Source organism: Scyliorhinus torazame, chromosome 2, assembly GCF_047496885.1.
Source record: "Scyliorhinus torazame isolate Kashiwa2021f chromosome 2, sScyTor2.1, whole genome shotgun sequence".
NCBI classification, from domain to species: Eukaryota; Metazoa; Chordata; class Chondrichthyes; order Carcharhiniformes; family Scyliorhinidae; genus Scyliorhinus; species Scyliorhinus torazame.
Window position 1 is genome coordinate 4,077,123 of NC_092708.1, and position 13,851 is coordinate 4,090,973.

Sequence of the window (13,851 nt, forward strand, 5' to 3'; positions counted from 1 at the left end):
ACAGTGAGAGCCTTCTCCCGCGGATGGAAATGGCTGGCACGAGGGGACATAGCTTTAAATTGAGGGGTAATAGATATAGGACAGAGGTCGGTTCTTTACGCAAAGAGTAGTGAGGCCGTGGAATGCCCTACCTGCTACAGTAGTGAACTCGCCAACATTGAGGGCATTTAAAAGTTTACTGGATAAACATATGGATGATAATGGCATAGTGTAGGTTAGATGGCTTTTGTTTCGGTGCAACATCGTGGGCCGAAGGGCCTGTACTGCGCTGTATCGTTCCATGTTCTATATGTATTTCCCATTGGTACGCACCTAGCTTGCACCCTAGTCATCACTCCTTTCAAAGTCTCCCATTTTTCTTAGAAACATAGAAAATAGGAGTTGGCGGAGGCCATTCGCCCCTTTCAGCCTGTTCCACCATTCATTATGATCGTGGATGATCATCCAACTCAATAGCCTAATCCCACCCCATATCGTGGGATCCCCTTCACCCGAAGTGCTTTATCTAACTGCTTCTTGAAAACATACAATGTTTTGGCCTCAATTACTTCCTGTGGTAACAGATTGCACAGACCGACCACTCTCTGGGTGACAACATTTCTCCTTATCTCTGTCCTAAATGGTCTACCCCGTATCCTCAGACTGTGACCTCTAATGCTGGACACACCCACCATCGGGAACATCCTTCCTGCATCTACCCTGTCTCATCCTGTTAGAAGTTTATAAGTCTATATGAGATCCCCCCTCATTCTTCTGAACTCCAGCGAGAACAATCCCAACCTAGTCAATCTCTCCTCATATGACAGTCCCGCCATCCCTGGAAGCAGCCTGGTAAACCTTTGCAGCTCTCCCTCGAGAGCAAGAACATCCTTCCTCAGAGAAGGAGACCAAAACTGCCCACAATACTCCAGGTGTGGCCTCACCAAGGCCCTGTACAATTGCAGCAACAATCCCTGCTTCTGTCCTCGAAACCTCTCGCAATGAAGGCCAATATACCATTAGCCTTCTTTACCGCTGCTGCACCTGCATGCTTCAGAGATTCTCCCCTCCTAATTTATGGCCATTCAGATAATAGTCTGCCTTCTTGCTTTTGCACCAAAGTGGATAACCTCGCATTTATCGAACTTATGCTGCATCTGCCATTCATTTACCCACTCACTCAACTTGTCCAAATGACACTGAAGCATCTCTGCATCCTCCTCACAGCTCACCCCCCCCCCCCCCCCCCCCAACTTGCTGTCAAATTTGGAGATATGACATTTTGTTCCCTCATCTAAATCATGAATATATATTGTGAATAGCTGGGGTCCTCGTCACAGCCTGAAAAAGACCCATTAATTCCTACACTTTGTTTCCTCTCTGCCAACCAGTTTTCTATCCATCTCAATACACTTTCTCCAATAATAATAATTGCTTATTGTCCCAAGTACGCTTCAGTGAAGTTACTGTGAAAATCCCCTAGTCTCCACATTCCGGCGCCTGTTCGGGGAGGCCGGTACGGGAATTGAACCCGCGCTGCTGGCGTGGTTCTGCATTACAAGCCAGCTGTTTAGCCCATTGTGCTAAACCATCCCATGTGCTTTAATTTTACACACTAATCTTTTATGCGGGACTTTGTCAAAAGCCTTCTGAAGACTTCCGGTTGCGGCGATGACCAGCTAAGTCGCACGTTTCGGCACCTCCCGTTTCAACGGACTTTTGGCCTCTTATCGGGAGCCCCAACGGAAATTTTCAAAGGCTAAACTCAGTGTGAGGCGACATAGGAAGGAGTCCCCCCCGGATGTGGATGGAAAGAAGTGATAGTAGTGGCCAGATTGTGGAGGATCCTCTGGAGCAGTGGCAGAGAAGGGAAGGGAGAAGCAAGATGGTGGCTGAGGGAGCCCAGTTGGTATGGGGCCTGGAACAGCAGGAGTTCCTCCGGCGATGTGTGGAGGAGCTCAAGAAGGAGGTGCTGGCGCCGATGCTGCAGGTGATTGAGGGGCTGAAGGAGACGCAAAAGACCCAAGAGATGGAGCTCCGTGGAGTGAAGGCAAAGGCTGCCGTAAATGAGGACGAGATACAGGGCTTGGTGGTGAAGACGGAGACGCACGAGGCACTACACAAGAGGTGTATGGAGGGATTGGAAGCCCTGGAAAATAGCTTGAGAAGGAAGAACTTAAGGATTTTGGGTCTTCCCGAAGGGGCAGAGGGAGCGGACGTTGGGGCGTACGTGAGCACGATGCTCCATACCTTAATGGGAGCTGAGGCCCCGACGGTCCTCGTGAGAAGACCAAAGGCAGGGGAAACACCTCGAGCAATAGTGGTGAGATTCCACCGCTACAAGGACAGGGAGATGGTCCTGAGATGGGCTAAGATGACACGGAGCAGCAGATGGGAGAACGCGGTGATCTGCGTCTACCAAGATTGGAGTGCGGAGGTGGCGAGAAGGAGGGCGAGTTTCAATCGGGCCAAGGCGGTGCTCCACAGGAAGAAAGTGTAATTCGGAATGTTGCAGCCGGCAAGACTGTGGGTTACACACCAGGGCAAACACCACTACTTCGAGACGGCAGAGGAGGCGTGGACATTCATTCAAGAGGAGAAGTTGGACTAGATTTGGGAAAGGATGTTTGGAATGAAGTAGCGAGGTGGTGGCAAGAAATTGTAAATCAGATGGGGGAATTTTTTCCCCTCGAAGGAGGGGGACACGAAGAAATGTGGGCGCCGGTGGGGAAGGGGATGGGGAAGGAGAGGGAGCTGCGCCATTAGGGGCGGGGTCGAGAGGGAAGCGCGGGCTCTGTTCCCACGATATGGAAATTGTGGCGGGAAAAGGGGGCGTAGGAACGAGGGGGCCTCACACGCAGGGAGGCTAAGGATAAACGGGGGAAGCCGAGGTCAGCCAGAGTTTGCTGACTCCGGGAAGCAACATGGGGGGTGCAATCAAGCTAGAGCGGGATCTAGCGGGTGGGGGGGGGGGGGGGGGGGAGGGGATTAACTGGGTTGCTGCTGCTAAGGGGAAGGGGGAGCTGTTACGGGATGGGATGGTCGGGACGGGAGGGTGCTGTCTGGGGGACAAGCGGTTGCGTGGAACTGGGTGAGGAGCTGGTTTAAAAAAGGGGATGGCTAGTCGACGAGGGGGGGGGTAAAGAGCCCCCCAACCCGGTTGATCATGTGGAACGTGAGAGGGTTGAATGGGCCGATTAAGAGGGCAAGGGTATTTACGCACCTAAAGAAGCTAAAGGCAGACGTGGTCATGCTTCAGGAGACGCACCTGAAACTGGCGGATCAGGTCAGATTAAGAAAAGGATGGGTGGGACAGGTATTCCACTCGGGCTTGGATGCGAAAAATAGAGGGGTGGCAATACTGGTGGGGAAACGGGTATCGTTTGAGGCGAAGACCATAGTGGCGGACAGTGGGGGTAGGTACGTGATGGTGAGTGGCAGATTGCAAGGTGAAGCGGTGGTGCTGGTGAACGTATATGCCCCGAACTGGGATGATGCGAACTTTATGAAGCGTATGTTGGGGCGCGTCCTGGACCTGGAGATGGGAAAGTTGGTAATGGGGGGGGGGGGGGGGGGGGGGGGGGGGGATTTCAACACGGTGCTGGACCCAGGGCTGGACCGGTCCAGACCTAGGACCGGGAGGAGGCCGGCAGCGGCCAAGGTGCTTAAGGGCTTTATGGAGCAGATGGGAGGAGTGGATCCCTGGAGATTTACTAGACCGAGGAGTAAAGAGTTTTCCTTCTTCTCCCATGTCCACAGAGTGTACTCCCGGATAGATTTCTTTGTCCTGGGAAGGGCGCTGATCCCAAAGGTGGCAGGAGCGGAGTACTCGGCTATAGCCATTTCAGATCATGCCCCACATTGGGTAGATCTGGAACTAGGTGAGGAAAAGGAGCAACGCCCACTTTGGAGATTAGACATGGGACTGTTGGCGGACGAGGGGGTATGTGGAAGGGTGAGGGGATGTATTGAAAGATACCGAGAGGTCAATGATGACGGAGAGGTCCAGGTGGGAGTAGTCTGGGAGGCGCTGAAAGCGGTGGTGAGAGGGGAGCTGATCTCCATAAGGGCCCATAAGGGGAAACAAGAGGGTAAAGAAAGGGAGAGATTGTTGAGGGAGATTTTGAGGGTGGATAGGCAATATGCAGAGGCTCCGGACGCAGGGCTATACAGGGAAAGACGGAGACTACACACGGACTTTGACTTGTTGACCACGGGTAAGGCGGAGACGCAGTGGAGGAAGGCACAGGGAGTACAGTATGAATACGGAGAGAAGGCGAGCCGACTGCTGGTCCAACAACTTAGGAAGAGGGGGGCGGCGAGAGAGATCGGAGGGGTTGGAGACGAGGAGGGAAGGATGGAACAGAGAGCGGAGAGGGTGAACGGGGTATTTAAGGTATTCTACGAGAGGCTGTATAAGGCCCAACCCCCGGAAGGGAAAGAGGGAATGATTCATTTCCTAGACCAGTTGGAGTTCCTGAAGGTTGAGGAGCAGGAGAGGACAGGACTGGGAGCGCAGATTGAGGTAGAGGAGGTGGTAAAAGGAATCGGGAACATGCAGGCAGGGAAGGCCCCGGGACCAGATGGGTTCCCGGTGGAATTCTATAGGAAATATGTGGACCTGCTGGCCCCACTCCTGACGAGAACCTTCAATGAGGCTAAGGAAAGGGGGACACTACCCCCGACGATGTCGGAGGCGACGATATCGCTGATCCTGAAAAGAGACAAAGACCTGCTGCAGTGCGGGTCATACAGGCCCATCTCCCTCCTGAACGTAGATGCCAAGTTATTGGCCAAAGTGATGGCGACAAGGATAGAGGACTGTGTCCCTGGGGTGGTGCATGGTGACCAAACAGGATTTGTTAAAGGGAGGCAATTGAATACCAATATACGGAGGTTGTTGGGGGTGATGATGGTGCCCCCACCGGAGGGGGAGGCTGAGATAGTGGTGGCTATGGATGCAGAGAAGGCATTTGATAGAGTGGAGTGGGACTACTTGTGGGAGGTACTGAAGAGATTTGGATTTGGAGAGGGGTTCATTAGATGGGTTCGGCTCCTATACGGGGCCCCGGTGGCAAGTGTGATTACGAACAGGCAACGATCTGACTACATCCGACTATATAGGGGCACAAGACAGGAGTGCCCCCTGTCCCCGTTACTGTTTGCGTTGGCAATTGAGCCATTGGCCATAGTGCTGAGGGGCTCTAGGAAGTGGAGAGGGGTACTTAGAGGAGGAGAAGAACATCGCGTGTCATTATACGCGGATGATCTGCTGTTATATGTCGCGGACCGAGTGGAGGGGATGCCTGAGATAATGCAGACACTCAGGGAGTTTGGAGAGTTTTCGGGATACAAACTGAATATGGGGAAGAGTGAACTGTTTGTGATGCACCCCGGGGAACAGGGCAGGGGAATAGACGAGCTGCCGCTGAGGAGGGTAACAAGAGATTTCCGGTATTTAGGGATCCAGGTGGCTAGGGACTGGGGAACCTTGCATAAGCTTAACTTGACACGACTGGTAGTGCAGATGGAGGAGGACTTTAAGAGGTGGGACATGGTACCGCTGTCATTGGTGGGCAGGGTGCAGGCGGTTAAAATGGTGGTCCTCCCGAGGTTTCTTTTTGTGTTTAAGTGCCTCCCCATACTGATTACAAAGACCTTTTTTAAGAAGGTGGACAGGAGCATCATGAGTTTTGTGTGGGCCGGAAAGACCCCAAGGGTAAAGAGGGGGTTCCTGCAGCGCAGTACAGATAGAGGGGGATTGGCACTGCCGAGTCTGAGTGATTATTACTGGGCCGCTAACGTGTCTATGATATGTAAGTGGATGAGGGAAGAAGAAGGAGCGGCGTGGAAAAGGCTGGAGATGGCGTCCTGTAGGGGAACAAGTTTAAAAGCACTGGCGACGGCGCCGCTGCCGTTCTCCCCGAAAAGGTACACCACAAACCCAATGGTGGTGGCGACTCTGAAGATTTGGGGGCAGTGGAGACGACATAGGGGAGTGACGGGGGCCTCAGTGTGGTCCCCGATAAGGAACAACCACAGGTTCGTCCCGGGAAGGATAGACGGGGGATTTCAATCTTGGCAGCGAGCAGGAATTGCGCAACTGAAGGACTTGTTCTTGGACGGGACGTTCGCGAGTCTGGGAGCACTGACAGAAAAATACGGGTTGCCACCGGGGAATGCATTTCGTTATACGCGTGAGGGCATTTGTGAGGCAACAGATGAGGGAATTTCCGCAGCTCCCGGCGCAAGGGATCCAGGACAGAGTGATCTCGGGGGCATGGGTGGGTGACGGTAAGGTGTCCGATATATACAGGGAAATGAGAGACGAGGGGGAGACGATGATAGAGGAACTGAAAGGAAAATGGGAGGAGGAGCTGGGGGAAGAGATTGAGGAAGGGCTGTGGGCAGATGCCCTAAGTAGGGTAAACTCTTCGTCCTCGTGTGCCAGGCTCAACCTGATCCAATTCAAGGTACTACACAGGGCGCATATGACGGGAGCAAGGCTGAGTAGATTTTTTGGAGTGGAGGATAGGTGCGGGAGGTGCGCGGGAAGCCCTGCGAACCACACCCACATGTTTTGGTCATGCCCGGTATTGCACGGGTTCTGGGTGGGTGTGGCAAAAGTGATTTCAAAGGTGGTGGGGGTCCGGGTCGAACCAAACTGGGGGTTGGCTATATTCGGGGTTGCAGATGAGCCGGGAGTGCAGGAGGCGAGAGAGGCCGATGTTTTGGCCTTTGCGTCCCTAGTAGCCCGGCGAAGGATTCTACTTATGTGGAAAGAAGCTAAACCCCCGGGCGTGGAGGCCTGGATAAACGACATGGCAGGGTTTATAAAATTGGAGCGGATAAAGTACGCACTAAGAGGTTCGGCTCAGGGGTTCACCAGGCGGTGGCAACCGTTCCTTGACTATCTCGCAGAGCGATAAGGGAAAATAGGAAAGACAACAGCAGCAACCCAGGGGGGAGGGGGGGGGGGGGTGGGCGGAGGGTGCATTCGGGTCTTTGGGTTTCTTTTGTGTGTTGTTACATATTTGCTGTTCATATTTATCTTAATGTTACTATTTTTGTTTTTTATTTGTGTTGGCACTTGCCGTTAGTTAATATATTATTTTAAAAACGATCAATGTATATACTGTTCCAAAGTTGTAAAAATGGAAAATTCTTGGTTGATCGAAAAACTTTAATAAAATATTTATATTTTTAAAAAGCCTTCTGAAAGTCCACATCCACTGGCTCCCCCTCATCAACTCTACTCGTTCCATCCTCGAAGAATTCCAGTAGATTTCTCTCGCATGATTTTCCCCTTCATAAATCCATGCTGACTCTGACTGATCCTGCCACTGTTTTCTAAGTATTCTACCATAAAAACTTTGATCGACAGTTCCAACGCGCCACAGCGAAAAACCGCACCGACCTCCTCAGAAGACAAACATAGGACACAACCGACAGAATACCCTTCGTCGTCCAGTACTTCCCCGGAGCGGAGAAACTACGTCATCTTCTTCACAGCCTTCAACACGTCATTGATGACGATGAACATCTTGCCAAGGTCATCCCCACACCCCCACTACTTGCCTTCAAACAACCGCGCAACCTCAAACGAACCATTGTTTGCAGCAAACTACCCAGTCTTCAGAACAGTGACCACGACACCACACAACCCTGCCATGGCAATCTCTGCAAGATGTGCCAGATCATTGACATGGATACCACTATTACACGTGAGAACACCACCCACCAGGTACGCGGTACATACTCGTGCGACTCGGCCAACGTTGTCTACCACATACGCTGCAGGAAAGGATGCCCCGAAGCATGGTACATTGGCGAGACCATGCAGACGCTGCGACAAGAATGAACGGACATCGCGCAACAATCACCAGGCAGGAATGTTCCCTTCCAGTCGGAGAACACTTCAGCAGTCAAGGGCATTCAGCCTCTGATCTCCGGGTAAGCGTTCTCCAAGGCGGCCTTCAGGACGCGCGACAACGCAGAATCGCCGAGCAGAAACTTATAGCCACGTTCCGCACACATGAGTGCGGCCTCAACCGGGACCTGGGATTCATGTCACATTACATTCATCCCCCACCATCTGGCCTGCGAAATCCTACCAACTGTCCTGGCTTGATGTAATTCACACCTCTTTAACCTGGGGTTCCCCATCTCTGGATCTGTAAAGATTCAATCACCTGCTAATGGTCGCATTCCAAGCATTGTTTGGCATCTTTGAATTTGTCTATATATGTGTTTCTGGAACATACCTCTTCATTCACCTGAGGAAGGAGCAGCGCTCCGAAAGCTAGTGACATCGAAACAAACCTGTTGGACTTTAACCTGGTGTTGTAAGACTTCGTACTGTGCTCACCCCAGTCCAACGCCGGCATCTCCACATCATAAAAACTTTGATAATGGATTCTAGAATTGTCCCCACTATTGACGCCAGACTCGCTGTAATTCCCTGCTTTCTCTCCACCTCCCTTTCTAAATAGTGGAGTTACATTAGCTACCCTCCAATCTGCAGGGACGGTTCCAGAGTCTGTAGAATCCTGGAAGATGACCACCAATGCATCCACTATTTCCAGGGCCACCTCCTTCAGTACCCTTGGATATCAGGCCCTGAGGAATGGGTTCAAAGGCTATGGGGAGAAAGCAGGATTAGGCTGTTGAGTTGGATGATCAGCCATGATGGTGATGAATGGCGGAGCAGGCCCGAAGGGCCGAATGACCTCCACCTGCTGTCTTCTATGTTTATACAATTTAACCCTGCCCTTATCTCTTTCTTGCTCTTTAGGAGGCGACCAATTCTTTGTACACTGTCAACACTCCAGCCTACTCTCACTTCCTTTTCCTGATTCCCCATCTTGTCTCTTTGGTCCTCACTGGTGCTTCTAAAACTAGGCCCATTAGTCAATCCTCATCCGCACCCTGACTCTAACTTAATCCCGATACCCTTCTATGCACAAAATGAGTGGGAGTTCAGATGATTGAAAATATAAAGACTATCAGAGAAAGATTAATCAGGAGAAAGAAATATGAGAGGAAGCTAGCTAGAAATCTAAAAACAAATAGCAAGATCTTCAACAGATATTGGAGGAGGGTAACACGTTAACATGGACAGAATATTGACTGGCTGACAGAAAACAGTGAGTGTGTATAAATGGATATTTTTCTGATTGGCAGGATGTGATGAGTGGAGGCTTGCAGAGGTCTGTACTGGGGACTCAACGTTATACAGTTTGCATCAATGATTTAGACGAGGGGAGCAAAGACACCGTAGCTAAATTTGCAGACGACACAAAGATAGGTTGGAAAGTAGTTTGCGAAAAAGACGTAAGGAATTATATACTGATAGGCTGAGTGAGTAGGGACAAATGTGGAATAATGTGAAGTTGTTCACTTTGGCAGGAAGAATAAAAAAGCAGAGCATTATTTAAACCGAGAACGGCTGCAGAATTCTGAGGTGCCGAGGGATCTGAGTGTTCCAGTGCAGGAGTGACAAAAAGTTAGTATATGGATGCAACAAGTAATTAAGACGAATGGAAAGCTATCCTTTATCACGAGAGAAATTGAAATTGACAAGGTGGACGTGGAAAGGATGTTTCCTCTTGTGGGTGAGCCCAGACCAGGGGGAACTGTTTGTAAATGAGGGGGCGGCCTTTTAGACAGAGAGGAGGAGAAATGTTTTCTGAGGTTTCTGCGACTTTGGAATAGAACATAGAACATTACAGCGCAGTACAGGCCCTTCAGCCCTCGATGTTGCGCTGACCTGTGAAACCACTCTAAAGCCCATCTACACTACTCCCTTATCATCCATATGTCTATCCAATGACCATTTGAATGCCCTTAGTGTTGGCGAGTCCACTACTGTTGCAGACAGGGCATTCCATGCCCTTACTACTCTCTGAGTAAAGAACCTACCTCTGACATCTGTCCTATATCTATCTCCCCTCAATTTAAAGCTATGTCCCCTCGTGCTAGACATCACCATCCGAGGAAAAAGGCTCTCACTGTCCACCCTATCCAATCCTCTGATCATCTTGTATGCCTCAATTAAGTCACCTCTTAACCTTCTTCTCTCTAACGAAAACAGCCTCAAGTCCCTCAGTCTTCTCTCATAAGATCTTCCCTCCATACCAGGCAACATTCTGGTAAATCTCCTCTGCACCCTTTCCAATGCTTCCACATCCTTCCTACAATGCGGCAACCAGAATTGCACGCAATACTCCAAATGCGGCCGCACCAGAGTTTTGTACAGCTGCAACATAACCTCATGGCTCCGAAACTCAATCCCTCTACCAATAAAAGCTAACACACCGTACGCCTTCTTAACAACCCTCTCAACCTGGGTGGCAACTTTCAAGGATCTATGTACATGGACACCGAGATCTCTCTGCTCATCCACACTGCCAAGAATCTTACCATTAGCCCAGTACTCTGTCTTCCTGTTATTCCTTCCAAAATGAATCACCCCTCACTTTTCTGCAGTAAACTCCATTTGCCCCCTCTCAGCCCAGCGCTGCAGCTTATCTATGTCCCTCTGTAACTTGTAACATCCTTCCGCACTGTCCTCAACTCCACTCATCTGCAAATTTACTCACCCATCCTCCATACGCCCTCCTCCAGGTCATTTATAAAAATGACAAACAGCAGTGGCCCCAAAACAGATCCTTGTGGTACACCACTAGTAACTGGACTCCAGTCTGAACATTTCCCATCAACCACCACCCTTTGTCTTCTTCCAGCTAGCCAATTTTTGATCCAAACTGCTAAATCACCCTGAATCCCATGCCACCGTATTTTCTGCAGTAGCCTACCGTGGGGAACCTTATCAAATGCTTTACTGAAATCCATATACACCACATCAATTGCTTTACCCTCATCCATCTGTTTGGTCACCTTCTCAAAGAACTCAATAAGGTTTGTGAGGCACGACCTACCCTTCACAAAACCATGTTGACTATCTCTAATCAACTTGTTCCTTTCCAGATGATTATACATCCTATCTCTTATAAACCTTTCCAAGATTTTGCCGACAACAGAAGTAAGGCTCACTGGTCTATAGTTACCGGGGTTGTCTCTACTCCCCTTCTTGAACAAGGGGACAACATTTGCTATCCTCTAGTCTTCTGGCACTATTCCTGTAGACAAAGATCACTTAAAGATCAAAGCCAAAGGCTCAGCAATCTCCTCCCGAGCTTCCCAGAGAATCCTAGGATAAATCCCATCCGGCCCAGGTGACTTATCTATTTTCACCCTTTCCAGAATTGTTAACACCTCCTCCTTATGAACCTCAAGCCCTTCTAGTCTAGTAGCCTGAATCTCAGTATTCTCCTCGACAACATTGTCTTTTTCCTGTGTGAATACTGACGAAAAATATTCATTTAGCACCTCTCCTATCTCCTCGGACTCCAAGCACAACTTCCCACTACTGTCCTTGACTGGCCCTACTCTTACCCTAGTCATTCTTTTATTCCTGAAATCTCTGCCTCAGGGGGCGGCGGAGGCCGGGGGTCAGTGAATATTTTTAAGGTGGAGGCAGATCGATTCTTGTTGGGCAAGAGAATGAAAGGTTATCGGGGGACGATGGGAATGTGGAATTAGAAATACAAACAGATCTGACATGATCTTGTTGAATAGCGGGGCAGGCTCGCGGGGCTTAATGACCAATTACTCTTATGTTATATGTTTGTATTCTTTTCCCCTGTGTGTTAATGCACTTTCCGCTAAATGGATTTCACCTCAAACACTCTCTGTCAGTGTGAGTTGTGTAGATGATGGGGCTGGTTTTCACGGTCAGGGGTCCTGTTTTCCAGGATCCGGCAGAATGTGCTCATTATCTTCATCCTGCTGATTGCTGGAGTCTTCTGGGTTCATCGGCTGGTGAAATTCATCTACAACATCTGCTGTTACTGGGAGATTCGAGCATTTTACAGGAATGCTCTGAAGATACCCATGGTATGTTAGCCTTGCTTTCGCTCTGGTTCCAGCTCCCTGTCCCTCCTTCTTGCGGAAGAAGGTGAGGACAGCTGAGTTGGGTGGGGGGGTGTGGTCAGTAGGTAACGGGCTGGGGGTTGGGGGGGGGTCAGTTTAGAACGGGCTGGGGGTTGGGGGGTCAGTGGGGAACGGGCTGGGGGTTGGCGTCAGTGGGGAACGGGCTGGGGGTCAGTGGGGAACGGGCTGGGGGTTGGGGGGGCAATGGGGAACAGGTTGGGGGGTCAGTGGGGAACGGGCTTGGGGTTGGGGGATCAGTGGGGGATGGGATGGGTGTTGGGGGTCAGTGAGGAACGGGCTGGGGGTGGGGGGGTCAATGGGGAATGGGCTGGGGGTTGGGGGGGTCAGTGAGGAATGGGCTGGGGGTTGGGGGGGTCAGTGAGGAATGGGCCGGGTGTTGGGGGTCAGTGGGGAACGGGCTGGGGGTTGGGGGGGGTCAGTGGGGAACGGGCTGGGTGTTGGGAGGGTCAGTGGGGAATGGGCTGGGGGTTGGGGTCAGTGGGGAATGGGCTGGGTGTTGGGGGTCAGTGGGGAATGGGCTGGGTGTTGGGGGTCAGTGGGGAATGGGCTGGGGGATGGGCTGGGTGTTTGGGGGGGGTCAGTGGGGAATGGGCTGGGGGTTGGGGGGTCAGTGGGGGATGGGCTGGGTGTTGGGGGGGGTCAGTGGGGGATGGGCTGGGTGTTGGGGGGGGTCAGTGGGGAATGGGTTTGGGGGGTCAGTGGGGGATGGGCTGGGTGTTGGGTGTAAGTGGGGAATGGGCTGGGGGTTGGGGGGTCAGTGGGGGATGGGCTGGGTGTTGGGGGGGTCAGTGGGGGTTGGGGGGGTCAGTGGGGGATGGGCTGGGTGTTTGGGGGGGTCAATGGGGAACGGGCTGGGTATTTGGGGTCAGTGAGGAACGGGCTGGGTGCTGGAAGGGTCAGTGGGGAACGGGCTGGGTGTTAGGGGTCAGTGGGAGGGGGGGTTGTTTGGGGGGGGGGGAGGATCAGTGCGGCGGGCAGGCTTGGTGTTCGGGAGGGGTCAGTGGGGGGGGTGGGAGGGTGCGGGTGTTGGGGGTTCAGTGTTGGGGGGGGGTTGGTGTTGGGGTGGCCCCAGTGTGGGTTGGGGGCTCGGTGTTGGGGGTCAGTGGGGGGAGCGGTGTTGGGGGGGGAGGGGGTCAGTGGGGTGGGGATGTGAGCTGGGGGCTCGGTGTGGGGGGGTCAGTGTCAGTGGGGGGGGGTCTCGGTGTCGGGGGTGCTCGGTGTCGGGGGGGGCTCGGTGTGGGGGGAGGGGTCCCGGTATGGGGAGGGGCCCCGGTATGGGGGAGGGGTCCCGGTATGGGGGAGGGGTCCCGGTATGGGGGAGGGGTCCCGGTGTGGGGGGTGGGGTCCCGGTGTGGGGGGGTCCCGTGTGGGGGTGGGTGTGGGGGGGGGCTCGGTGTGGGGGGGGGAGGGGCTCGGTGTGGGGGTGGGGGGGGGGCTCGGTGTGGGGGTGGGGGGGGGGGCTCGGTGTGGGGGTGGGGGGGGGGGGGCTCGGTGTGGGGGTGGGGGAAGGTCCAGGTGTGGGGGAGGGCTCCCGGTGTGGGAGGGGGGCTCCCGGTGTGGGAGGGGGGCTCCCGGTGTGGGAGGGGGGCTCCCGGTGTGGGAGGGGGGCTCCCGGTGTGGGAGGGGGGCTCGGTGTGGGGGGAGCGGTCCCGGTGAGGGTGGGGGGGCTCGGTGTGGGGGGAGGGGTCCCGGTGAGGGTGGGTGCTCGGTGTGGGGGGTGCGGTCCCGGTGTGGGGGGGGGTGGTCCCGGTGTGGGGGAGGGGTCCCGTAGTGGGTGGGGGGCTCGGTGTGGGGGTGGGGGGGGCTCGGTGTGGGGGAAGGTCCAGGTGTGGGGGTGGGGGTAGGGGTCCTGGTGTG

The 13,851-nt window shown here is 53.1% G+C and overlaps 1 protein-coding gene across 1 annotated transcript in view; it reads left to right on the forward strand.

Moving 5' to 3' along the window:
- Positions 1–13,851, forward strand: part of atg9a (ATG9 autophagy related 9 homolog A (S. cerevisiae)) — a 103,859-nt gene that overhangs the window by 47,890 nt on the left and 42,118 nt on the right. The window contains exon 6 of the mRNA XM_072468113.1: positions 11,796–11,937. Within this exon, the coding sequence (XP_072324214.1) occupies positions 11,796–11,937 (142 nt within the window). The remainder of the gene's footprint in view (positions 1–11,795; positions 11,938–13,851) is intronic.